Source organism: Amphiura filiformis, chromosome 16, assembly GCF_039555335.1.
Source record: "Amphiura filiformis chromosome 16, Afil_fr2py, whole genome shotgun sequence".
NCBI classification, from domain to species: Eukaryota; Metazoa; Echinodermata; class Ophiuroidea; order Amphilepidida; family Amphiuridae; genus Amphiura; species Amphiura filiformis.
This window is the reverse complement of record NC_092643.1, coordinates 26,945,444-26,972,707: the sequence shown is the minus strand read 5'-3', so window position 1 is coordinate 26,972,707 and position 27,264 is coordinate 26,945,444. Positions and strand designations below refer to the sequence as shown.

The following is a 27,264-nucleotide window of genomic DNA, read 5'->3' as shown; positions in this document are numbered from 1 at the left end:
TATTCGTTTTGAAAGACGAAAGTGCAAACTTGAATTTAGCGTAAGTAACAGCCATCCAAGTCATGCATGAGCGGATATACACCTTAGTTGCGGGAACTTATTGACCAGCCCTCGTACTTAAAGCTACTTAACTCTTTCGAGTGTATGCTTTTACCAACATTGCAAGATTGCAGGTGTGGCAACGAATTTCCGCCAGGATTGTCTGAATCTATCACTGATGAGATGTAAAAAAATCTATATGAAATTACATGTTCTTTAGAACGGAATCTCGGATTCACATGAAATTATGAAATGAGATGTTTTAAAAGTTATGTTGCTTCAAAATAGGAAGGAGTTCCTAAGCAGTAGACAACTCGGCTCCTCAATAACAAGTTATTGCCGAGTTGCTGACTCTATCTCCACAAATTTAAGCCCAGTTGTGGTGGACATGATCTATTGCTGATTTGTGGCTACTTGATTAGTCGACATATTCCTGAATTTATCTAATGAATGCTCTTTAGACAGAAAGAGTGACTAATAACCCCCGGGGGCACTCCCATATATTGACATACGTTAGTCCTCAATTAGTCCTCAAAATTGAAATTTCAACGCGCTACGCGCGCATTTCAGCAAAATGAACGAATTTGGTCTATTTTGTACTGTAAAATTGGGTAAAAAGCTATTTTTTTTTGTCAATGATGTGAAATTTTGGGCGCTCACATACAAAATCACCCCATTTTTAACGTTGCCAACACCGAATGATCCCCTTTTTTCTGAAAATTTCTACACTGATAGACCCCTATACCATGGAGGGCACATGTACGTCACTTTCATATTCGAGTGGCCCCCGGGCTAATAACTCATTCCATTTTTGACAAGAGAGTACCCCTAACATAACTGTTATGTTTGCCATCAAATGCCTCCTGAAGGCGAAGGTCTGACAACTCCATGTCTAATTAAAATGATGCATGCTAAAAATGGGGTGAATTTGTTCAGCAACAACTGGTCCAACATGGGCAATGGGCAAATTGTTATGAAAAGGCAAGTATTATGCACCCTACGCTTCCTGGTTTAAATATGGTGTATTATTTATATTCACAGTACATGTAATAATGTCCCAGCGACAAATTGCCATACAAAGTGGACTATCAATCAGTCTACAAGTATTACGATGCCTTCTGGGTAGTTTTTCCTCTGGTACATGATAAAACTGATCGGAAGTCAACCACGATATTACATTTTACAAAATTTAACCGCCATTAATTTGACTATCACTATTCATTGTCACGGGTTCAAAGCCGGAAATGTCAAGTTATTTTCTTTAAAAGAATAATACATGTCTGATGATGATTATTTAGAATGAAGACATAATAGTGTCTGGCAGATATGAGTCTGTGTTCCTGGCCTCTATCATACCGTAATACCCTTGATTATTTATCTTCATGGTGTATCTTCTTATTTATCTGATTGTTTGTAGCCACTTCTTGATCACACGGATCCAAGATAACCAAGTTCAGGATCTTAAACGGCTTAACCAGGGTATGCGGGAGGCAGGGGGAAACTTCCCCACGGAAAAATGTTTTCAGGTGACATCGGGACGCCTTTATTATAATAGGTAACTCTTAATTATGACAAAAAGGCCTTACTTTTTATGATTGCCTTACACCATATGTATCACCTTGGCTCTGTTGTATACAAATATAATTTTGAGACTTACGTTACACAAAAGCAATAAATAACACAGCGTTACGTTGCAACCTGATTACAGTCTGCCCTTCTTGTGTTTGTCTTAATGTTATCTACTATTCACCTGATATGATTATGGCCAATGACATTATCATAGCCAATTCTCGTCAACATTACATTATACATTGTTTGTTTGTTGTTTAACCAGGTTGGTCCGTGAGGGACACATGCTAATCCATGGGAAATGCACGGACCGTTCCAATTCAGGTCATTTAGTAATACTAGAACTATACCCGTATGCGTAAATGCTCAATATGCCCGTAATGCATAACAGCAACATAGCATGACCTTTGACCTGTTTGATGACCTTTAACCTTTGTTGACATTAATTAATTATTAATTAATTAATGGATTTATTTAACTGACCATTTCTTTCTTATTTAAAGGGTTTATATAATCCAGTCACCAGCACAAAATGATAGGCCTAATCACAGGGACTTTTATTGAGCCCGATTCCTCCGATTTATTTTATCTCAACCAAATGTGACCTCCGCATTCCCCTCGCATCAAGGATTCCACCCACCGAGTTACAGCCCAATCGGACCAAGTTTATAATTTGACCTTTGACCTTCGACCGAAGGTAGCTTAGGACTAAATTACAGCCCAATCGGACCAAGTTTAAAATTTGACCTTTGACCTTCGACTTCCGATTGCGACCGAAGGTAGCTTACGACACTCTCCGTATTTTTCTGCACCCCCCGTGCGAATTTGGCGAGGCTCGGACGGAGCCTTTGACACACACGCACCCCTACACCCCCGCACGCACACAACATTAGGCAAATTTATATAGTAAGATTTCTAACCTTTACAATATACCGCCAACTATATCATACTAATATACACATATATTATTTAGGTATAATGTTACTATTTTTAACTTGTATTTTCTTTTCTTTATCATCAATTTTTCTGTGGTAATTCTTATTCTATAAATTGTATATTTGTGTGGAAACTGAGGGCACTATTTATAATATTTTTAATTTAATTTAGGCCAATAATATGAGTTATTCTTTTCATATCATGATTTTAAAAAAAGTAGTTTGATAATTCCTTGCTGCATGTGTCTCATTTTTATTGTTTTATGCCTTTATACAAGTGTCCATGCAAACAAGATTTGAGATAAAACCGCCATCAGTGTTCAACTTTCAGTTCGACATCATACGATCAAACAACCGTGTCATCAGCAATTCTAGGCAAAGCATCAATATCCCCCAGTTTTATCCATACAGGTAGATAATACAACCTCCAAAATGAACAAAATTGTCATTGTATTTGGTCCCCGGGATTTGGTCTAACGATATTTACAAATGCTTGATTATCATGTAATTTAAAGGAACTGCCATTGTTCCAGACATGTCGGTCACCGAAATATTTATGGTGGACAAATCTCCAGTCATATAAATTTGTAGCTTTTGTGACCCCCCCCTGAGTTTCCCGAGCTAATTTAACACGGGGATTCTTAGAACGCGGCATCTCATCCACACCTGAGCTGTGAACCTGTCTCCAAACCGTCCACGAGCTCTTTGTTTGGGACTATACTTCCACCTAAGAAAATTACAGGCCCATTTATTATCGTGTTTACAATTATGAACATTTGGAAGAACACATACAATCGTCACTATTCTTTGTAAATATCTTATAAATGGCGCAAAATGCAGGGAAACAGTATAGTAGTCCAAAATTGCGTAATTATAATATAATAATTCGGAGACAAGATTATCAGGCTAGTAATACAATTATGAAAGATAACTCAAACCTTGTCTAAACACTTCACTGTCGATATTTGCACATTGATCTAGAAAGAACAATATCAAAATGGTCAGAAGTTCAATTTCATGTAGATTGCTTCTAATAATAGCGATTTATCGTGTCAAGTGGATCAAAAATATAATTTAGTATGCCTGAAATAGACTAGCCACGCCTAATAATAATTTAGCAGACTATTTTTAACAGCTTGTGAATATGGACTAAGAACCATAAAAGACTTGGGTAGATAACAATATGATAACAAAAAGGTTGATAGATATGATTAACCAGATTGCAAGTCAGCAGAGTATGATGGGAACCACACGCAACTCGAGCTACCTGGCCAACCAAGGATTTTTGTAAGAAAGGCAAAGCGCGAGCGCAGGCCAGGTACAGTTGTTGATAATAATAAAAATTCCCTTTAAAGGGAAAGCCAGCTTCAATGCAGAAGATGCCTTGTAATTAGTTTGGGTGGTGGCATTTTAGGATCACTCTTTTTATGATCCATCATGTTTCATGACAGTCCACCAAACCATCAATGATGAGAACATGCACACAGAAACAGCAAACCAAACAACTCCTATAACTTCCTGTCAATTAATTACTCCAAATTGTTCTGTCTTTTTGTCTTTTCTGCCTTTTAGGCTACCCTTAGCTCATTATTAATATAAAGAAATGCAGTTTTTAGTTAATTGGCTAAAACTGCCATCCTACTTGCCTTATACATGCACATTAATTTTATATTAATTCGCAATTTATACTTAATATAGCACATTATAAAATGTATAAAGACTGATATTGTTCAATTATAATAGGCCTACATGTATATAAATTATACCCATATCAAAAATAGGCCCTGAAATTGCATCGAATTTTTCCCGTTGAAAAGACAAAACTGATGTTTAAGATATAAATTATTTCATAAATGACATTTTGAGTCATTTTTATCCATAAAACGATACAGATTATAAGATATTTTTACTTTGACTTTTACGTCCATAAAGGTTTTAATCATGTTATCAATACACTCACATCTCATGCTGTGCTGATCTCCAGGAGGTCTGCGAATGTAAATCTAAGAACGCCTGATAACAAGGATTCTATAATTTTCTTTCGTTGATATGCTGTGGAAACTATTATAGGCCTGGCATGAACTTTTAATGTCATATTTCCTTCAAACCATAACTTTTGAAATTCTCACTCGTTTTCATTCGTTGAAACGGCAAAACATACTTTCTTTTTCTTACAAATCCAATAACAGGTCTATTATATATTTTCACCATAAAAGTTCCGCAAAGTAATTCAAACCAATGCTAGTACCCCGTAATCTCTTTAGCAAACAAAGACGATCTCCGAATTAGATCATAGCCAGCTAACGCTGGCGAAAAAAGCTACTCGAAGATCTGGTCTTCACTGAGGCAGGATGCAGGGGCGAGAGGCTTTACTGCATCTAAACCATTTCCCTTAAAGAGGACACGTCGTTGGCCATGCCAACTAGCCAGGGAGATGGCAGTAATAAATGTTTATACTAGGATTTGGGTCGGCGACCTTGTCCTTATACATCACAACGTTCTTTTACACTATTCAGAAGTTTGGCGAGTTGGACACTTCAATTGTCATAGATTATGTTTTGTCATTAAAAATGTTGAGCTTGTTTTTACAATATGATTAAATCCAGATATGTTCTTTCCTCTTTAAAGCCACAGTACGTTGTCATTCTGATATAATAGAGAGCTTGCGATTTCCAAAGGTACGTGTCATGTCATACGCCCGTGCATCTATTCAAAACTTTGTGACGGGATTTTGTAAAGATGCACGCGCACGTTTGGAAATGGAAATCGCAAGCTCTATATTTTGCACTAACTGCTCTTTTGCCGAACAGCTCCATGAAATAAGTAAATACAAAATAGTATCAACTATGATACTAAAACCGAAATAACTGGAGCTTGCGATTTCCAAACATAGTCAAACACCCGTGCATCTATTCAAAATCTCATAGATCTCCATACTGCAGTTACTGTCCGTTTTCCTCGACGCGTAACCTCTACAAATAGTGTATGATAGAAGTATGGGTAATTGCCTAGTTAACGTCGCTGTGTGAAAAATAACCGGCCAATATTAAAAGTACTCTTCTAAAATTCTAGAAAATATAGTTTTGTAACATGTCCTAAATTTTTAGCTAATTTAGATGTTTGGAAATATTCGCACTTTGGTGTTTTAGTGTATGTTATAGGTAATAGTACATTGCCTAGTTAACGTCGCTGTGTGAAAAATAACCGGCCAATATTAAAAGTACTCTTCTGAAATTCTAGAAAATATAGTTTTGTAACATGTCCTAAATTTTTAGCTAATTTAGGTGTTTGGAAATATTTGCACTTTGGTGTGTTTGGATGGATATGTAAACGACAGATAACACCAAAAAATATGAAGAAATTATTTCCAAACCGTGTTACGGCCCACAGCCATTATGTTTCTCATTTTCAAGAATGTGGTTAACAATATGCACAGTATTGTCTCATTTCGTGAACAAAGGCCACACAGTAATTGTTACCTTGCGTTTGCTTTATAATCGTTCACCCAACTGAAACTATAATACCAGCTCATTGCTCATCACACAGGTAAAACAGACACATGTGTGTGTGGATTTAACCAGAGAAGATCTGATGTAACATAGTTGAGCTGTTTTCAATGAGTGTTATCTGGCTTAATAGCTTTTAATGGGGTTTAAGTCCTGCAAAGGTCTAGACATTGACTGCACCATGCTTGAATAGATGCACTGCCGTACGATACGTACGTTTGGAAATCGCAACCTCTCTAGGTCAGATATAATGACGTGCCAATATATCGCCGTCAGTTACCGTATTGAGCATGGCTTCCGCGAATTTGCCCCCGATTTCGACGGTCTTCCTTACTCTCGTAGTACGGTATGAGTTCCTGGAAATACGAAAATCTGAAAGTTTCGGACTTTTTCATTTTTGGGTGCTTCATTAGTAAACGTTGTAGGCTTAAGCGTGCAAAAAAACTGTTCTTTATTAAGTGTGGGTGCTCTTGTTAATTCCAAGCAAGACTGTTAGGAGAAATCATCAATGCGGATATTGGAGAAAAAGAGCGAGAACATACGGATGCATTTCTTCGAGCTTCTTCGTAATTACACTTTTTACCTTACACTTAAGTGTTCGCTGATCTGGTGCTTTCGAACACATCTCTGATCCTACTTGTATTTTATGTATTTGGCGAACATGTCTCTGACCCACACCGACATCGCCCGGTTAATAATTACATTATACAGCAGAGACACTGAAATGAATACCCGGGAAGGCCGGGATCGATACACGTGAATGTGCTATATGCACGATTTGATATTCAGACGATAAATCTTTGGATACCGGGGTAGAAAATGATGAATATCTCCCGTAATTTATTTAGTCTAAAGAAGCCATATTTTGTTCCTTGCACTTGAATATTATGTGTTGAACGGATATGATAGTCGTTAGCTTGCGTCTTGAGAAAGAACCGTGCGTCTTGAACTCAAAAACTGACAACAATTCTGATTTTATATGTGCCGAACTATAGCGCAGCGTAGGTCAATTCAATTACCAGGCTATTGTCAGTAGCCTTAGTCGGATGTCCCTCGGCTCATTATGCGTCTCAAAGGTCGGAACAAAATGGCCATGCGTGGCTGTGGATTCAACCTACCATGACGATTTCTGCCATGAAGATATCGGGGCGATGACACTGTTTGACCCTACTTGCTTTTTACCTGTAAATTCATGATAGACCATTCTTGGTCTATCAATTTAGTGTGTTGGTGAATTATAAAACTAGATTTTGTTTAATTGTTGGTATTGAATCTAATAATACTCGTAAAGATCTTGTAGATATCCCTTATCAAACTATTATCAAAAATTAAACTAACTTTGACCATGCTTTGACTCGAGGACATCTGCAATCCTGAAAAGTCCAATTGCAACACGGAACACGCGTTCTATAATGTTTGTGACCTAATTCGCTGTAGAAGTAGTGAAGTAACCGGATTAATTACCATAGCGATAGGTGAAAACAATATTTGAATGTATTGCCCTGCACTAGACGCACGCTGTTGAGTACCAAAGAATGGGCCACACACAGAACGCTTCTGACCATATTATTTTCTCAATCTGTCGAAACAGGTGACACTAATATAGTTCGCTGAAGAAAGATTTTTCCAACTCTATAAGGCACATACGTAGTATATTATAGTTTTGTCAGAATTTCCGTTTTGATTTCACCATTTTTCCGTGGCACTTGGGACTGCCCAAAAGAACTTGCAATGGTTATGATGACAGAAGCACACGTGGTTGAAAGGAGATTCAGCGATCACCATAGGCGTAGATCCCGGGGGGATGGGGGGATTTATCCCCCCCAATATTTTGCCAGGGGGGGATGGTCCATACAATCATCCCCCCCCCCAATGTTGACGCCTGATAATGGGTTTCTGACCAAATTAACCTCATATTTACCCATTTTAGCCCCAAAAGTGCAAATTTTCGCGCGCTTCGCGCGCATTTAATCTAGGGTACCTGCAGGGAATATGGGACCATTAAGGACGTTTAACTTATTTGCATAAAAACTAAAGAAGATATGCCCACAAGAGATTGTCATGATGAACAACCTGTCCTTTAAGATTAATAAAACTGGCAATATTACCTTGTTTTTATGTTTGTTTGGACGCTATGACGTCAAAATGACGTCATCGTCAAGTGTCCCATATTACCTGCATGTTTTTGGACATCGGAATATTTTGGCCAAAATATTCAAAATTTTGGATCTTCGTTATTTGGCCAAATTTCGACCTAAAATCAAACTCTTATGTATAGTTTAAGTCTTCTACAATCTTTTGACACCATTTTTGGACATCCGAAAAATTTGGCCAAAAATGTCAAAATTTTGTTATTCGTTATTTGGCCAAATTTCGACCTAAAAACAACTCTTATTTATAGTTCAAGTCTTTTAAGTCTTTTGACACCATTTTTGGACATCCGAAAATTTTGGCCAAAATAGTCAAAATCTTCGTTATCTGGCCAAATTTCGACTTAAAAACAACTGCTATGTATAGTTTAAGTCTTCTTAAGTCTTTTGACACCATTTTGGAGCATTAAAAAAATTTGGCCAAACATTTCAAAATTTTGTATCTTCGTTATTTGGCCAAATTTCTACCTAAAACAACTCTTGTGTATAGTTCAAGTCTTCTACATTTTTGACACCATTTTTAGACATCCGAAAATTTTGGCCAAAATACTCAAAATTTTGGATCTTCGTTATCTGGCCAAGTTTCGACTTAAAAACAACTGTTATGTATAGTTTAAGTCTTCTTAAGTCGTTTGACACCATTTTGGAGCATTCAAAAAATTGGGCCAAAAATTTCAAAATTTTGTATCTTCGTTATTTGGCCAAATTTCTACCTGAAAACAACTCTTGTGTATAATTCAAATTTTTGAATGTACAAAAATGGTGTAAAAATACTCGAGAACACTTGACCGATGCATAAAAGTGGGTTTTAGGTCGAAAAAAAGTTCAAAAATTTTGAAATTTTTGGGCCAAAATTTTTGAAAGTCCCAAAACGGTCTCAAATGACTCCAGTACCCTTGATCGATGCAGAAAAAAGTTTAAAAGTGTAATATTCAACGTAATAACGAATGTCTAATCTCTAATCTCTAATCTCGAGCCAACTTCACCGTGCTTTATTTTGGGCACCGTTTCTATATTACGCCCTAAAAAGGCGTAGGAAAACGTTACGAACACGTTCAAATATGCAAAATTTCCTGCTCGCTGCGCTCGCATTATATGTTAAGACAATTTAAGGTTATAAATTCGGGTTCCCCAAAATCTTGCATGTGTAAGGGGGGGCAAAGATTTTTGGCACGTCAAAAGGGGGGGCAAAGGTTTTTTGGCACGTCGAAAGGGGGGGCAAAGGGTTTTTGGCACGGCCAAAGGGGGGCAAGCGATTTTTGGCAGACCATTTTGAGAATTCACCCCCCCCGGGGGTACACATAATTATTGCACCACCCCTTACACCCTCTAGATGGAGGTCATGACGTCAATCTTGCACACAGGAGTGTAGATATCAAATGTAGTCACCCATTCAGGCCCAACAGTTCTTCTTTTGTAGGATTTCAATTTTTAGGCCCCATGTAACATGGGGGAAAATGGTAAATCACACATATTTAGCAGCGTTTCTCCTCATTTTTCACAATTTTGCAGAATTCAGCAGCCTCCTAGCATCCTCTTTTTATGACATTTTTCAATAGATATCCACGAACGAAAGCTGATTCCCAAATTTTTAGTGGATTCCGATTTTGCATTTGCGAGTTATGCATGATTATGTGTACTACCCTGCTGACTGCTCCATAGGCCACTGTTGTAATTTCGTTCTGGTATACCAGAACGAAATTCAAATTTGACGATATTTTTGCTAAACGAATTTTAAATCTGCAAGAAATTTTTGGTACATAAACATTATGTAGCCAGAGGTTTCCAGTGGTATAAAAATCTCAACTTTTTTTGAGAAAAGTGGGGGGATGAGGGTGAGGCTGTAGATCACGAAATGCCCTTTTAACAGATTTTGTCGTTATTTTAGGAAATCTGGCTGTTTTTGTGTGATCTCCCATTTTTTTCCCCATGCGACATGGGGCCTTGTAAACTACATTTTTAAACTTAAAAGTAATGATGTAACAGAATTAATTACCATAGCAATAGATGAATCATGAATTCAATGTTTGAATATATCGCTCTTCATTCACTACAAGCAGGTTACACTCATAGCTACATTTGTATACTCCTCACCTGGTACAAAATCATTGGTTGAATACAATACCGCTCTTTTCAAAGATTGCTATGGTAGTTAATCCGATTATTACATCACTTCTACGGCGAAAAGTAATGCACCGAAAGTTGTAAAAATGAACATAGGAACTTGCCTACCTGTTCCTAAATGTGTTGAATTTTCTCCGGTCTTTCACAAAATCCTGAACTATCCGTAGTGTGTGTACCCGGTGAATGGAAGCCTCAGCTGAACATGGGTAAATAACCGGAATACAATATCTTTCGATGCTCACGCCATGCTGCATATGACCTTAGACATCGCATGAATGCACAGCATGCCTTGTTTGTTACTAAAAATAAACCACTCTCAATACATGCAATACTTTATTCCCGGAGTTCCCTTTCACTACTTTCCTAGCCATTCCCCGGGAGCCTTTCTGGATTTCCGAAAAGCATTCGACACGACCTGGATGGCCTTTTAAAGCGGTTGCTTGGAAGCTAGGGATTCGTGCTAAATTGTGGAAAATTATATGTAGTATGTACGAAAATGTTAAATTTGGTGATATTTACACCGATTTCTTTGATAGCTTTTGATGTTGAAAATGGCGTGAAACAGGGCTGTGTGTTATGACCAATTTTGTTTGGCATTATATTAAATGATTGAATTCGCCAAAATCGCTAAATTAATCAGGAACGCGGATGTAGGGGTCCGCATTTGTGGTATTCAATTAGGGACGCACCATTAGACTTCAAGGGGGGTTAGGAAGTTGGGGTCAGGGGAAATTGTTTTTTTCGCTCATGTAGTGGGGAAAGTTTTTTTTGTTTCAAAACTTCCTAACCCCACCCTTGAAGTCTAATGGTGCGTCCCTTAGGCTGCTTATGCTGGGCGGGTGGCGTAGTTCTTTAGGGCTGACAATGCGTGACCTTCAAAAGATGTTGAACATTGCGAATTCCTTGATTTTAATCATGAAAAATCAAAAGTGTTAGTGGTTGGGAAAAGGGTAGATAAGGAAAAGTTGTGGTATTTATTTAAGTAATGAATGTTGGCCTATTTCTGAATGTGATAACTACAAATATCTTGGGTTTACATTTCTAGGAATTTGTCTGATCATTTTCATTTCAATGAAATAATTAAAAAAAGGTAACAAATTAAATACATATGTTAGATCAATTATTGATCGTCACGATGATTTCAACAGGGTTTATTATGGCTTCATTTTATGGAAGAGGGTTGGATCTAAAATATATTTCTCAACCATTAAATATTACAGAATTAGCGGTGTTACACAACCCAATTTGTTGAGTGGTGGTCCTGCTGCTGGCGACCAAAAAGGTACAGTTACGTTAGTTTTCCATAATTTTCCGCCCTTTTTCATTACATAATTCTTCTTGCCACCCCTTCTTTTTTTATCATAATTATGATTGACAGGATGACTCGTACATCAAAATCAGTTTTGCACATTCGTTTAAGGTGGGGATAACTATTTGGCTAGTTAGCATTTGGCTAGTTAAATTCAAAATCAATAGAGGGCGTCCTATTTTGGCTAGTTAAATGTTGGTCACCCAGGCTAGTTAAAATTTTGTCCCTTAGGCTAGTTAAATATTTGTCTCTCAGGCTAGTTAAAATTTTGTCATTGAGGCTAGTTAAAATTTTGTCGCTCAGGCTAGTTACAGTAGTTAAATTTTTGTCGCTCAGGCTAGTTAAATTTTGTCCCTTAGGCTAGTTAAAATTTTGTCCCTCAGGCTAGTTAAATTTTGTCCCTTAGGCTAGTTAAAATTTTGTTGCTCAGGCTAGTTAAATTTTTGTCCATCAAGCTAGTTAAAGTTTGGTCTCTCAAGCTAGTTAAATTTTGGTCTCTCAAGCTAGTTAAATTTTGGCCCCCAGGCTAGTTAAAACTGCATAAACCTGCATAAACCAACATACCAAAATGCCAAAATGAGTAAATTATGTAGAGCTCCCAAGATTGAGGAGTTGCACTGCATTTTTATGCTAGTATACTTCCAATGTCATGGTGTAGACTTGTTTTCTTCGATAAGCGCTAGACTTGTTTCAAGTCTTTGGAAGCAAATCAGCCTCATTTTTATTGGCATAGTTCAATAGCCTCATACAACAGTACTTGCTTAAAATGCAAACTCAAGTTGTGGAGTATGAATTTTCTGTATACACAAGGACGCTCCGTGCTCAAAGTGTCTATTAATATTAACACTAAAAATAAACCCAAAATAGTTTGATAACCTGCATGTAACAAGCATAACTCACAATTTGACCTCAAGTTTTATTAGTTTTTACACCTAACACATTAAAAGGTCAAGAACTTACAAACATTGCAAATAGAGACATGTGTTCTATAGATGAGCATGTTTGAAATTGTGCAAGGTCTTATCACCCCACTATAGAAGTAGTACCTCACAGGATTTGTGTTGTTTCAAATTGGTTTTTTGTGGATTATTATTTCAATTTCTTTTGTTTTAGTGGACATATAAAGAAAACATATATAATCTTACTCTGTTTCTTCTTCATCATCTCCCTCCTCCACCTTTATTAGGCCTAAAGTGATATTGTTATTGGCCTACCAAATTATATAATGCAAATTTAATGAAATTATGCATTTCAGTTTATTACTATAGTATTCGGAGGAGGGGTCTCTGAAAAAGTTCCTACTCCATTTTTCTTTTGAAAACTCAGACAAGAATGTTTTTTTTTTTTTTTTTCTTAGCCCAAGCGTGTCTGTACTGTTTTCATGGGGAATGGTTAGTTGGCGAGTTATGTGGCGGTAAGTTAAGGGCGAGTTACTGTTAGACCATTGGGCGAGTTACTGTTGGACCACTGGGCGAGTTACTGTTAGACCAATGGGCGAGTTACTGTACTGTTAGACCAATGGGCGAGTTACTGTTAGACCATTGGGCGAGTTACTGTTAGACCATTGGACGAGTTACTGTTAGACCAATGGGCGAGTTACTGTTAGACCATTGGGCGAGTTACTGTTAGACCAATTGGCGAGTTACGGTTAGACCATTTGACGAGTTAAAAAATAACTTGCATTAAATTAAATTTGCAAATTTAAACATACATGTTAAAATTGTAGCTTCAATACAGTAATACATGGGTGGGAACATTGTGTGACACACTTTAAAGCCATAATGTGTGATTTGCTCCACAGCGACGGCCTTAATATTTGTTGAATTTCTACTTTTTGCATGATTGTAATACCCAATGGTGTACGGCATGTGAACTTTAGACTAACCTGGAAGAGCTTTAATTACAGTAAAATTTAAGTTTTTGTAATAAAACTGGAGATTTCCCGGTTTCTTCAAAGTTCACTGATTGAGTGGTGGCTAAACACATCGCGTGCATTAATGAATCATTGAATCAGTGATGTATAAACTGTGTACATATTGCTATAGTCTTACGTCTTGTTTGTTCGTGATAATAAGACGATCGGCAAGCTAACACACGCATTGTAGGCGCTTGAATGAAATAGCAATTTTCTTCGTTTTGCCTTATTTGTTTGGCTCGAAATTAAGAGGACAATCATCCGCCAATGTGATCATAATGTCATTGAAAATTAACATTTTTAAAAATAGGAATCTATTCTGTATGCAAATCACACATTATGGCTTTAGAGGGACAGGCCACGATCCAAATTTTCAACCTTTACTTTTTTCCAAACTTACAAACTCAACAACATCTTTTAAAACCAACTCATCATGCCCTCTATGGCGACTGCTGATATAATTGAAGACCAAATTAAAAAGACTAGTTTGCGTCTGATGTCAGGGCAAAGGCGTGACGTGATTGGTTGCTGACCTGCGCAGTACAGCATTTTTGGTCTGGTTGAAAGGACGTCATATGAAGACTAGTCTTTTTTCTTGGTCTTCAATAATAAAAGCAAGCTAAAAAGCATGATCTGTACCATGAAAACACAAGAAACTATTTGGGTTGAGTGAATCTTGCCCCCCCAACACCCACATACAAAAACCACTTTGATTTTTGGTCTGGTTGACAGGACGTCATATGAAGAGTAGTCTTTTTTTTCGGTCTTCAATAATAAAAGCAAGCTAAAAAGCATGATCTGTACCATGAAAACACAAGAAACTATTTGGGTTGAGTGAATCTTGCCCCCCCAACACCCACATACAAAAACCACTTTGATTTATTTAGGATGGCGTTCTGATGCTTTATAGTCGTAATGATCCCAAAATGACCTTGCCATTTCTTGTCTTCGTTCTGTAATCATTCCCACCAAATTTGATGAACATACAACTATCTATGGCGATTTGACCTTGGATGGTCCCAAAATGACCTTGACATTTTTTGTCTCGCTTCAGTATTCGTTCCCACCAAATTTCATAAACCTGCGACAATCTATAGTGATTTGACCGCAGATGACCCTGAATGACCCCAAAATTACCTTAACCCACCTCCCATGCTCTACCCTACCCAGTACCCACAGAGTTTTAAATAAGTTATATTTTGGGTTTTGGTTTAGGTAAAAACATTTTAATAACATTAAAATGTCGGGTTATATAAAGGTCATGAAATCGTTTTGTATGAAAACACACTACAACTATATTTTTTTAATGTTTTCGAAATGTCATTGTAAACTATTTTTGCAAACATTCTTGGCCAAATATTTTGTAAACACTTAAATAACATTATGTTATAATATTTGCACCCAGCAAACACAGAAATGTTCTCAAAATGTTTTTTACAAAACGTTTTAATAACATTTAAATGTCGGGTTATAAAGGTCGTGAAAACATTTTAAAAATGTTATTGTAAATATTTTGGGCAAACATTTTTTGCAAAATATTTTTTAAACCCCAAAATAACATTCTGTTTAGAATGATTTGTACCAAGTTTTCAAAAATGTTTTTGGAATGTTATTAAAACGTTTTTATACCCTTTATATAACCCGACATTTAAATGTTTTCTGTAAAACATTTGTGTTTGCTGTGCAGTAATTATTGTTATTTAATGTTATTTAATGTTATGAAAACATTTTATACCATTAATGTACCCTTTATATAACCCGACATTTAAACGTTTTCTGACAACCTTTTATAACCTTTTTGTGTGCACCCCCTGATAAATTTTGTGACCAATTTTGCACGTTTCTCAAAAAATAACTACACACTGATATTAACAAAAGTTCATGTATTTTATAGGGGCAAGGAGTCCAATTAAACAGGCATTTCGTGATCCACAGCCTCATCCCCCCACTTTTCTCAAAAAACAGTTGAGATTTTTATACCACTGGAAACCTCTGGCTACATAATGTTTATATACCAAATATTTCTTGCAAATTAATTCGTTTCGCAAAAATATCGTGAAATTTGAATTTCGTTCTGGTATACCAGAACGAAATCACAACATATTGTCTATGGAGCAGTGTAATCAACTGAAATTTTGGGAATAAGATTTTTTCATGGATATCTACTGAAAAATATCATAAAAAGAGGCTGCTAGGATCACGAAATACTCCTTTAACTCTCTGAAATTTCAGTGATTCAAGACAAGTGGGTCATTATATACAGGTATGTTAAGAAATGAAGTACATTCTAGCGGTACCTCTTTTCTTATCATAAAAATTCCAGTGTAGTAAGGGGCTGTGCAATAATTATGAGCCCTAGGGGATGGTAAAATGGGGGGTGGGGGCTAGAAATGTTTTGGCGAGCCGAAAGGGGGGGGGGCAAGCAATTTTGGCAAGCTGAGAGGGGGCAGCGATTTTTGGCGCCTTTTAAATAAAACGCTCTAAAAAAGACTTATGAAAACAGTAAGGAAACGCCCCGGGAAACGCTTTAATATGCAAATTTTCCTGCTCGCAACATGTATCTAGATCATTTAAAAATAGGGTTTTTGTACTCAGAATCTGAAAATCCATAAATGAAACTTTGGGGGTGTTAACATGCACTTCGAAAAATGTGCAACAAACAAAAAATGACGTCACTAATCCCCACGATAAGACGCCTTTCAAAATACCAATTATCACTATTAGGCCTATATACTCCTACAAGTAGGTAGGAAAGAGAAAAGGTTCTGTTTATTATTTATAACATTGCCATGATGGTATCTGATTCCAATGTTTGGAGTCATGTTGTCATGGTTATCATGTTATAGCCTTTTATTTCTTGGTTTTCAAATTCTGTATCAGTTAAGGGATCGGACAGCAACGTTTGCACAGTATTTTTTTGATACTCGAGAGCACAACAGACACATCAAATTGTGAGAAATGTCCTTCTGATATCAATTTATATTTAAGCGATATAATGTACATTTTTTGCCCCTATAATATACATATCTTAACTTGTCACCAATGCGCTATAATTTTTGAGAAAAATGCAAAAATAGGCACAAAATTAGCCAGGGGTGTAGTACCACCTTAAATGCAATGTAACTTGTCATTGCATTAATCTTTGAATGCATCTTGCAGTGTTACAATAAATTCAGTACATAAAACGGGATCCAAGTTATACTTTGCCAGCAGTTCTTCTTCAAACTTCTCATCGTCTTTACAGCATTTGGCGTACATTCTCTGCAGATGCCTTCCGTCAAATCGCTTGAACTTCTCACACAGTTCGGTAAGCTCTTTATCCTTGAGCCATCTTTGTACTTCTTCTCTACTCCAGGCTCCGGCAGTTGTATCTCCTGGTTTGATCGATGCTGCGTTTGGAGAGTCAATGGGTAATTCTGGTCTCGATAGCTTAATTGGTCCTATGAACAAAATGATTGTAGGAACTATAACTTTTGAGCAAGAGCATTGAAAGGAACACGAACATTTACGTGTTTTTGTTAGTCTATCAAACATCAATGTTGGACATTATAATCCATTGTGCTTTTTTTTTATTTTTCCCTTACAAATTAAAATGCAATTGCATTTTGTTCTGTTGCAGTTTAAAATATTGCACCACAATAGGTCAATTAATTTACATCGTGACTCTTAGAGATGAAATCAAAACTCGACCGGCGGTTGACCGCCAGTTCCGCACAGTTCTATCCGGTTACCATTGTTTAGCACAATAGCAACCGGGCGGAACCGACAGTCAAATCACACCGTTCTTACCTTCGATTTCGTCTCCAGTAGTTGCTTTCGGGTAATCTCCTGCAATGGCTTTCAGAAGTTGCCCCATGTTCTTGCTGATCTGATCGTCAGAATCAAACGCATAGTAAAGGTCCATACCTTGTAGAAGTCCCAACCATCCGTCCGGTTTGTAGTCCTTTTGAAACATTAAAGGGATGACTTTCTTATCCAATTTGTAGGCATACCTTGCTTCTGAAATTGAAATACAAAAGACAAGATAATCATGATAATGTTACTAAGCATGCTAAGCATGCTAAGTAAAAGTCAATATTCTTCTAATAATGCGGATTGACAATGCATTTGTGTTTCCAGCTTTCATGTCTGTAAAAAATCAAATCAAATATATTTCGGATTTATATAGCACTTTTTTTCCAGATCTTGGAGGATTCAAAGTGCTGTAATTTTGCTGCCATGGTGAATCATCACAATCAGATCGCACCAACTAGGCCAGTTGCAGCCGAACCTGGCGCAAACCTTGCTATCCGCACTTAGATTGTAACATCCACCAATTATCTGTGCAGCTCCCCCAAATTCCATTGGGTAAAGGAGGTTTTGATAGCCAAAAAACTTATCACCGATTTTTGAAAGCAGGAGGAAACCGGAAGCTATACCGGAGATCCCGGAGAAAACCTGCGAGAGCGAGCATGGAACCGGCATAAACCAAGTGCACATACAGTCCTTGGGCACGCGGCCGGGGCTTGAACCCGGGATCTCAGTGGTGCAAGGTGAGGGAAAAACCGCTGCGCCCACTCGCTGTACCCAAACTTGACAAAATTCTGGGTAATTAAGCTAATTTAGAAAAAACGAGAAGACCTCAATATTCCTCACCTGATCTACAGTTCTTGCTATCCTTGTACCTCTCCGTCATGCACATAAGAACCACATCTGATGTCTGCACTGCTTCTGCCATGCCATCAAGAATGTCTCCTTCTGCGATTAAGATAATAATGTTAATACCTGTCCATGTCCAAGTTTAGCGGAAATAAAATAATTTGTTCTGTTCAAAATATCCATTTAAAAAACCTAAACCTTTTGGGCTGACTTGGAGGTATAAGATATACAGTGTGTGTCACAAAAGACGATACATTCGCATTCAGAAATAAAAATGACGCCATATCTTGTAGGCCCTACTGTCACTGCACATCATTGGAAAGCATGCTTGAAAAGAGTGTATCGCACGAGTATACCGTGCGGACTAAATGTAATGATCACTGACACTGATGATGATACAAAGTTTTGTGACTACACAATAAAATCAATTATAATCAAATCTCAAATAACGCCACTTATTTCGCGAAAATCGATACTACAACTATATATTCGAAATGCACCCACGCCTTAACACACCAAACCTTGAATTTTAATCCCTATTATGATTACCGGTAAATCGTTAGATATAGGTCTGTATTTTTGATCAAATTACTCTTAGAAATGGGTTAAGGGTATGGAAGCTCGAGCCAAACATCTCCGTCGAAAAGCAATCCAAGTACTCCTACCCCCTCCCCTCGGGTATTATTCTCGTGGTGTGGCAATGTAAACTTGCTGTCCAGGTTGAAAAACAATTTATACAGTTTAGAAAATAGTATTAGGCCAACATATCACTTATTGATTGTACATTAAAATTTACTTGGTCGTCAAGGTCATTTTTCAAGCTACTACATAAGCTTTGTTTCAATAAAGTTGGTCGTCTAAAAGCGAAGATATGGCCAATTGTGTAAAGTCCTAAAACAGCTTGGGCCACTTTCGTGTCTTTGTGTAGCAAAGGTGATTGAATGGAATAGAATCTTGAACCATCTGGCTCTTAAACAAGGGGGCATGTGAGGTGGTATTTTAATTTATGATTGTGAAATAAACATCATAAAATTATTATCTATTTACTAATTATGTCAATTAAGTGAAAGAAAGCATGAAAACCTTTGCTTTTGTTGTGAGATCTTTGACGATAAGCATGAGAGGTCATTTTACACGGTCAAACTTAATGTGCGAAATTGGCAAAAAGTAGCCCAACTCGGGGGATATTAAAGTACAATCGGGCATAGCGTTTGAACCTGAACTATGAAAGACACCAAGTAAAGTTTTTCTGTTAGCCAAGATATAACTGATTCTACTGCCTATAACATTTACACCATGGTCCCTCTTTTTTCCTAAAAAGTCGATTTTACGCAATGCAAGCTTGATATGCGCGGAAATGTCAAAGTGGCCCAGCTCGTTTTCTAGACCATTTAGTTAACTGAGCCAAACTAGTAAAGAAACCAAGTAAAGTTTTCTTGTTAGCCAAGATATTACTAATTCCACTGCGTGTAACATTGTTGCCATGATCTCTTTTAGTTTTTTCTAAAAAGCGAAATTGCAATTGTATAATGTTTGTTACAGTCTGTATGCAAAAACATCGTGGTCTACATCGATATAGCTCGGTGTATCTGCGCGACAAACTCGGAATGTAGTCACACGATGTCATTGTAAACTCGAGAATGCATTGTATAGTTTTTATCTTCGCAAACTTACGCATGTTTGTCAAATCCATCCAAACTTTGTATCCAGCTGTCACCAGTCGATCTCTAATCCGTATGACGCGATCTTGGGAATCCCATTGGTAGCTTATCATGATCTGAGCAGATCGTCGGACGCTGGATGGGTCTGGATCAGAAATTGCTTCTTGGTATGGCGGCGGCGGTGTGTTCCTCGATGGCGAGGAATTGGGATCGATGCTGACGCTACCTTGAAAAACAAAAAGAGCTGATACACAGGACCCTCTCAGTTCTTTGTTACTCGATTTCGTTAATTTCTTCAATGCTGTACGAAAGTTTTGTCAAAAAATAGTTCCTCAATCAATGATTGTTATTATTATTATTACAATTATTATTATCATTATTATTATAGTGTTAGTATTAGTATTAGTATTATTATTAGCAATTTATTAATTTTTTAATTAATTTGTGTTGATCCATTTTCTCCGTTACTAATCAAAACCCGGGCTAATACCTTACCCTGGTAAATAATTGTTTCTAACTTACTTTGAACAGTGCCTTGCAAAAGGTCGGACTGTCGTAGTGAGTCAATAAATGCCAAGTTCCAAAGAGCGTTAGCCGCGACTTTCTGTTCCTCTGGAGAGAATTCATCCTGTAACATTCTGATGATAAAGGGAATTGCTTCTTCATCGGCAATAACGCCTTTGACGTCATCATTAATGGCTAGTTTATTGATGGCATCTAGTACTTCACACGCAGAAAAACCTGTGCCGGTACTAGATGCATAATGATCATCCAAGCCAGAGAATACACCTTCTTTGTTCGAGCCAACAGCTTCCTTTAAGATTTTGATCAGGACTTTGACTCCTATCTCTGTTGATGCTAGTTCTTTTTTCTCCGAATCAGTCGCGACATACGCCAAAATTAATAGTGAAAAAACTTGCCATATGGTGTCAAGCTCAAGGAATCCTTTCAAGATATGTACAGCATTGCTCTTTCTATAAAACGAGAGGTTCGAGGGGCACAAACGGATTGCGTTAATGAGCAGTGTCAAAATCAATCTCATCATATAATGTGCTTCTTTTTTGCTTTTCATCTGTTTTAAAGCAACAAATAATAGAGATATGCCGCCACATTTTCCCAATGCGACACCAAGTTCTGGGCTGTCATTTGCTATATTCCCAAACCCTAGCAACATTTCTTCCAAGTTCCTGAAGCCTTGGGACTCCCATTTACCCTTATCCAGGTAAATCGACAGCGCTTTCCACATTTTGGGGAATAATGAACCAATGTCTGAGCTACCAAAATATTTGGCCAATGCCTCCAAATCATCACAGGGGCTTGCTTCAGGTACTGTATTAATCCGAGAAATGTGTCTAAATGCCTTCTCAGTAGAATAATCCTTACATGTTTTCAGATACTTGATGGATTCATTGATATCTGGTATCAGCTCCTGCAAAGACCTTTTTTGTTTTGATACGGCCATCATTCGGTTTCCGTAGCTCCTTACCTGCACCAAGATATAAATCAAATATAAATATTAATTAACCAAAATACACTGTTCTTGTAAGGCTGTAAAGACGCTCGCAGGGGCCCGCACCGAACGAGGGGGTTCGAACTGGCGAAGGTACGAGGGCGAAGCTCGAACAATAGAGGTTATCCGTGTTTTATAAGCTGCATATCCTATCAGCGACTGCTATACCTTGTTTAGGATTTTCAAAAGAAGTACCTGTATAATATGCAGTGCATATGCAACCATGACTGTTTCAAAATAGCCCGCCGAGCCGTGCGTTGAATTGGTTGAATGAGGAATACTACGGGAACCAGCGCCTTTTGTTAGAAGTCACACATGAGTGACGTGGATAACCTCTATTACTATACATTCTCCTATACAATTAGGTAGCTCGCGAGTAGTAATCAGTTTCCCAGTCTAACCTCTATTACTATACATTCTCCTATACAATTAGGTAGCTCGCGAGTACTAACAGAGCCCTGACACTGAATAATTTGCATGGCAAAATGACCCGTCTCCTCCGCAGCCAATTTGGTTTCGCTCCATCGAAATCAAGCTGGCCACGGAGGAGACTACCTCCTTGTGTTTGTTCATTTGTGTATGGAGAGCCTTTCTTGGAGTCCATGACTTAGGCTACTACGCTCTCAGCTAGAGTCCGACGCTGCATTGTACTAGAAATACCTTTTCTGTGAAATCGCTATAGAGCCAATCGGGAACACGTATTCAATTTATAAATATAGCATTAAATTAGTATCACCCTTGTGGCCCCCGTGCAGTGGAAAACCTTAATTCTTTCATTAAAAAGAAATGAAAATTAAAAAAAACACGGAGCCACCTGTGCACCTATAAAATTGGCACAGCAAGTTGTCTCAAATATGAATGAATTTTACGAAACATACGGGATATGATGAACCATTGACCTGACGCCATGATAGTAGGATCTATTATTCGTTTTATATACAATGTAATGTATATACCGTATTGTCATAATACCAATATTTGTCATAATATATAATGAGTAATATTTAGCATCGTATATGTGCAGTCCATATGCACAAACGAATACTGATCTTTATGATATTCAGGTTTTTATACATCTCATATAACATGTCACGCAGGAGGTCATACGTGCTGACCTTCATCTATTGTATTTGTTCATCTGTGTATGGAGAGGATTAACGCCATTAAACGCCATTAAAACTCCATCAGTATTAGGGCGTAGTTCAGTGAACTCACCGTATTGCTATTCCAAGTACTTTGATAATACAGATAATATGTAGGCCTTAATGGGTCGAGGCGATTGCATTGAAAAACCTAATAAATTATTCATAACAGTTACGTAATCAATCGATAGTGCGGACACTTTTCACTTGCAAACCACCAAAATTCGTGATATTTTAGCGTTGGAAAAGAAACCACGTGAATAGAGTGCCCTCTCAAGAATAGGTTCTCTGTGGTAGTAATTAGTATCCCAGTCTGTAACACAGACTATTATAGTAGCAAATAAAATAATTGTAGAGTTTAACTTCAATACACTGGTTTTTTTTCGTTCACCCGGAACGTTTTCACTATAAGGTCGACTAACGTCTTCACCAAATGGTAATGATAGACTAATGATGTAATGATATCCTTCCTACAAATTGTAATTGGATAGTCAAAAACAAAAAGGTATAAAAGGACTATCCCGATTATCGGGATAGTCCTTTTATACCTTTTTGTTTTTTACTATCCCAATTGTAGACAAGATAATTATCATCACAACATTACCATCTGCTGAAGACGCTAGTCGACCTATTATAGAGGCCTTGCATGTGACGTATCATCCCGTAAATATGGCGGACTACTCAAATGCATTCAACAAAAGCATGATTGCAATCTACCGTGACAGTTCGTCTCGCTCATATAACCCTGCACTACGATCGAATAGGTTGATGACAACATTTGATTGAATGGACTGCACTCCGCCATAACTACGGTGAAGGACACCGGTTCAAATCCTTTGTTTGGAGCCAATCGATAAAAGAATGCAAGGCCTCTATAGCGATTACGTTCCATCCAGGTGAGCGAAAAATAAAGTATGAATATAAGGATAATAGAAATCGGCTTTAGTCAAGATAATGGCACGCGCGAGTTTCTTGTCATTTTGATGAGAAAATCGGATTCATTTTGAAGAGAAATCTGTTAATTCGGAGAAATGTTCCCTCTGAATGGTCATACTTGTCAAATTTGAATAGATTATCCTCATTTGTGCATGAGGAGTTAATTTTTTGAGTGTTATAGTCATGTCATAATGATTCAGAAAATCTATAGGGTGTACCGTTCTTTAGTTATTTTCAAAAGGTCAACGTTTTGGCTCTGCGGGGTTCAAAAATGTAAAAATATTCCGATTTTGAAGAGGGGTCAAAATTTTCGTGTAGCTAAAAATGTCAGATGTATATTATTTGGTATGATTGGTGAAATATCATTTTAAAATATCACAACTTGTTGAGACCCGGCTTTACAGGACACACTGTATCTGTTAGCTAACTAGAAATTACGTTGTCATGGTTGTTACGTTAAAATTGGCAGACGGTTTATGTGGATAACGCCCGGGGGGCACTTCAATTTGAAATGGATATAGGTGTAGGGCTGGCACTTTCGCACCCAGGGGCATTCGGTGAGAGCAAAATGTAAAAAATATGGGGGTCATTGGGTGAGAGCATGATTTTTGGCATTCGGTGAGAGCAAAATGTAAAAAATATGGGGTCATTGGGTGAGAACATGACCTTTTTTTAAATGGATCTTTGGGTGAGAGCCGAAAAAGTTCTGCAGAAACCTTGAAAATCGAATTTCTAGTTCTAAATGGCTTCAAATTTCTATGTTTTTTCAACATAAGTAACAAAATCAGTGATAAATGAAAGTTGCTGTTCAAATTGAACTTGTAAGGGTCTTTGGGTGACAGATCAAATGGAAAAATAAGGGGTCTTCGGGTGACAGAGCATGTGTTCGTAAAAAAATATGGGGTCTTTGGGTGACAGCGATGCTGAAAAAGGGGGTCTTAACAGCCCTACATACGCGTCACCTCCAAAGTTGGAGTGCCCCCCCCCCCGGGGGGATAACGAACGAAATCAAAAGCTATTATATTAAACACAATTAAAAAATCATCATATTATTGTTTTGTGGGTGGGTGTGTGTGTGTGTGTTTAGCTCAATAACTTTAACCCTTAACACCATAAATTAAAACTGTCTATTGGTTTCTAACGGCATAGGCCCACAGCTGGTATGTTTTTGGAGAAAAGGAAGCGCTAACGTGTGTAGCCACTTCCTCCTGCAGTGCTTTTCTCATATTGCATATCCTGTATTACCATAAGGCTATGCACCCAGACCATGCAATTCATGATGTAGCACACATGTCTGTAAACTGGCAAATGTGTACATTGTTGTTGTAGTTTTTTGGTGTTTTTTTTTACAAAGTGCGTTTCAATTATAGAAAATATGGCAGATTTGTGTCACTTCCACTGTCCACAGAATTAAAGACATGTTTTAATTCTGTGGTATATTCGCGCTACCATTATGGTTTACATCTTCGCATTTTTCACGCGTTTTGGTGTTGATAAATATGAACTAGGTATATAAAGTGTTCGCTAAAAAATTATAAGAATGAACATTAGAAAATACAATAGGTAGGCCTGTAGAACAAATGATATTGAGAACATAATCGCCAACAAACCTTTAAATTTAGCAAATAGGCGAGGTCTGCTTGTCTTGTGTTGAAAGGCAGTCTTCAGTGAACGGCTCTTTTCAGAGCCACCAAACCTTTAAATTTAGCAGGCGAGATCTGCTTGTTATCTGTTGACAAGGGGCAGACTTCAGTAAACGGCTCTTTTAGGGCCAGCAAACCTTTAAATTTAGCAAATGAGAGGCGAGGTCTGCTTGTTTTCTGTATAGGCAACGGCTCTTTTCAGAGCCACCAAACCTTTAAAATTAGCAGATAGGCGAAGTATGCTTGTTCTCTGTTGACAAGGGGCAGTCTTCAGTGAACGGCTCTTTTCAGAGCCATCAGTAGACAAGGGGCGGCCTACACTGATGTCTCATTCGTAGGTAAGTTTAGCTACTCCTGACGAAAGCTTGACAGTTCTAAACTTGTCCGACGGCGAAGGCTAAAAACCCACAAATTGTTATGAATTCCCGTCGTAAAAGCCTATCCCACATTGTAAGAAGATTATTTGTGTATTGAACTTCCAGTCTGTGTATTGAAAACAAAAACTGACAAAAATGGAATTAACTTAACTTGGAAATGTTGAAAATGCATAATTAGCTTGCGCAGATCGTAAAAATGATTTCAGCTGATGAATGACAACGCGCATTCCTAGTGAGAAAGGGGGTGGAGTTTTAAGGGGGATCTGAATTTGTTGGGGGTCTTGCAGGCCCATAACCAGGATTTATTTGGGGCTGATTTTGAAGGTGGACTTTTTTCCAAAATTTGGAACTTTTTGACCAAAAAGCATAAAAAACCCTTTTGGGGGGTCAAAAAGGGACTTTTGGGGCATTTGGGGATGGGGCGGCCACCCCCCCCCCCCCTTGGTTACGGGCCTGGGGCTTGAGGGGGAATCTGAATGTTTTACTTGAAGCATGAGGGGAAAATGTTAAGTTTTTTATGGAGAAAAAGGGGGAAACTTAGGGAAATACGAACATTTTGAGCAGACACGAGGAGGGGCGAAATTTTTGTCAGTTTTTTTATCCAAACTCCCACTCCCCACTGGCGTAAATATTGAATGGCTCCTTCCTTATACAGGGTGTCCACAAATAATATCACGCTATAGGCCTAACGTTTAAATTCTAATTTGGCAAGTGATGGCATAGAAACTGTGACATCCTCGCCTGATAGAAAAATTGAACCATAAAAATATAATATGACAATCCAAATTGTCAGTCCCTCCCCCAGAATATTTTGAGGATAAAGTGGGGACGGTAAAGAGTAAAATGTCCCCAAATGACTAAAATTGTCAAACGGGGACGAATATTTGGCCAGATGAATATTATTACCAAGTTTGTTTCTTTTCAAAAGCATGCATACTTGCATTTTACATAGGAAGTGCCAACACACGCGGAAGCGAAATGGTGAACTTGAAAAGGATGATTTCAAGCATTGTAGGCCTACCACATCTACTTCCGTCCAGGACTTCCGTATAGCTTATTTTGACTATTATATAGATTTACCATGCAAATCTGTAAGTCTAGTATTAAACTAAATTGTATACTCACCATGCCGAGGAAAACACAATTATTATCACTCAAAATTAGCATTAATCTATATCTCTTCACCAAGAACCTCTTTTCAGCTATATATTTCCAAATTATAATGAAAAACTTACCTTTTATTGTAGGCCTAAACCTATCAAAAAATCAAGTGACTTTGATTTTTAAAATAGAGTTTGGCGTTCATAACTCTTAGCTCCTGAAACTAACTGCTTACTGCTACAACCAAGGCTGCAACATCCGTATGGCATCAGAGTGTGGCACCCAATATGGCACAGAGTTAAAAAGCGCCATCTTCACGAGATGAAACTTTCATTTAAATGTTCAAATTTTGTATGAATATTCAAAATTTGTATAATATTCAAATTTATGTGAATATTCACATTTTAAATATTACTTTTTTATGAATATTTAATTCAATTTATATGAATAGCCCTATTCAAACTTTATATGAATATTCCAATTTTGTCAGTATGATATTCACGTGCACATTTTGTAGGCCTAGGCTATATTCACATCTTAACGAATATTGTTTTTTATGGATATTCAAATTTTTTCATGATATTCAAATTGTGTATGAATATCAGAGGTATAGGCTTATATTAACTGCCCGCCATAGGTATAGATCCCGGGGGATGGGGGGGGGGATAAAAAAAATATTGCTAGGGGGATGGTCCATAGACCTACAACC

The 27,264-nt window shown here is 37.6% G+C and overlaps 2 protein-coding genes across 3 annotated transcripts in view; both read right to left on the bottom strand.

Annotated features, from left to right (window-relative positions):
- Window positions 1-10,605, bottom strand: part of LOC140135822 (NPC intracellular cholesterol transporter 1-like) — a 49,310-nt gene extending 38,705 nt beyond the window's left edge. Inside the window, exon 1 of the mRNA XM_072157447.1 lies at window positions 10,432-10,605. The gene's annotated coding sequence lies outside the window, so the exon portion shown is untranslated. The remainder of the gene's footprint in view (window positions 1-10,431) is intronic.
- A 5,954-nt stretch (window positions 10,606-16,559) lies between these two features.
- LOC140135821 (uncharacterized) lies at window positions 16,560-26,775 on the bottom strand. 2 transcript variants are annotated; one of them, XM_072157444.1, is made up of 6 exons: window positions 26,690-26,775; window positions 20,369-21,332; window positions 19,860-20,147; window positions 18,183-18,284; window positions 17,337-17,546; window positions 16,560-16,987 (listed from the first exon to the last, which is right to left on the bottom strand). In XM_072157444.1, the coding sequence occupies exons 2-6, from the start codon at window positions 21,309-21,311 to the stop codon at window positions 16,683-16,685; spliced, it is 1,848 nt and encodes a 615-aa protein (XP_072013545.1). In that variant the 5' UTR covers window positions 21,312-21,332; window positions 26,690-26,775; the 3' UTR covers window positions 16,560-16,682. The 2 variants fall into 2 exon arrangements, with proteins under 2 accessions (XP_072013545.1, XP_072013546.1); XM_072157445.1 differs by having other exon boundaries at window positions 18,183-18,281.
- Between the last annotated feature and the right edge of the window lie 489 nt (window positions 26,776-27,264).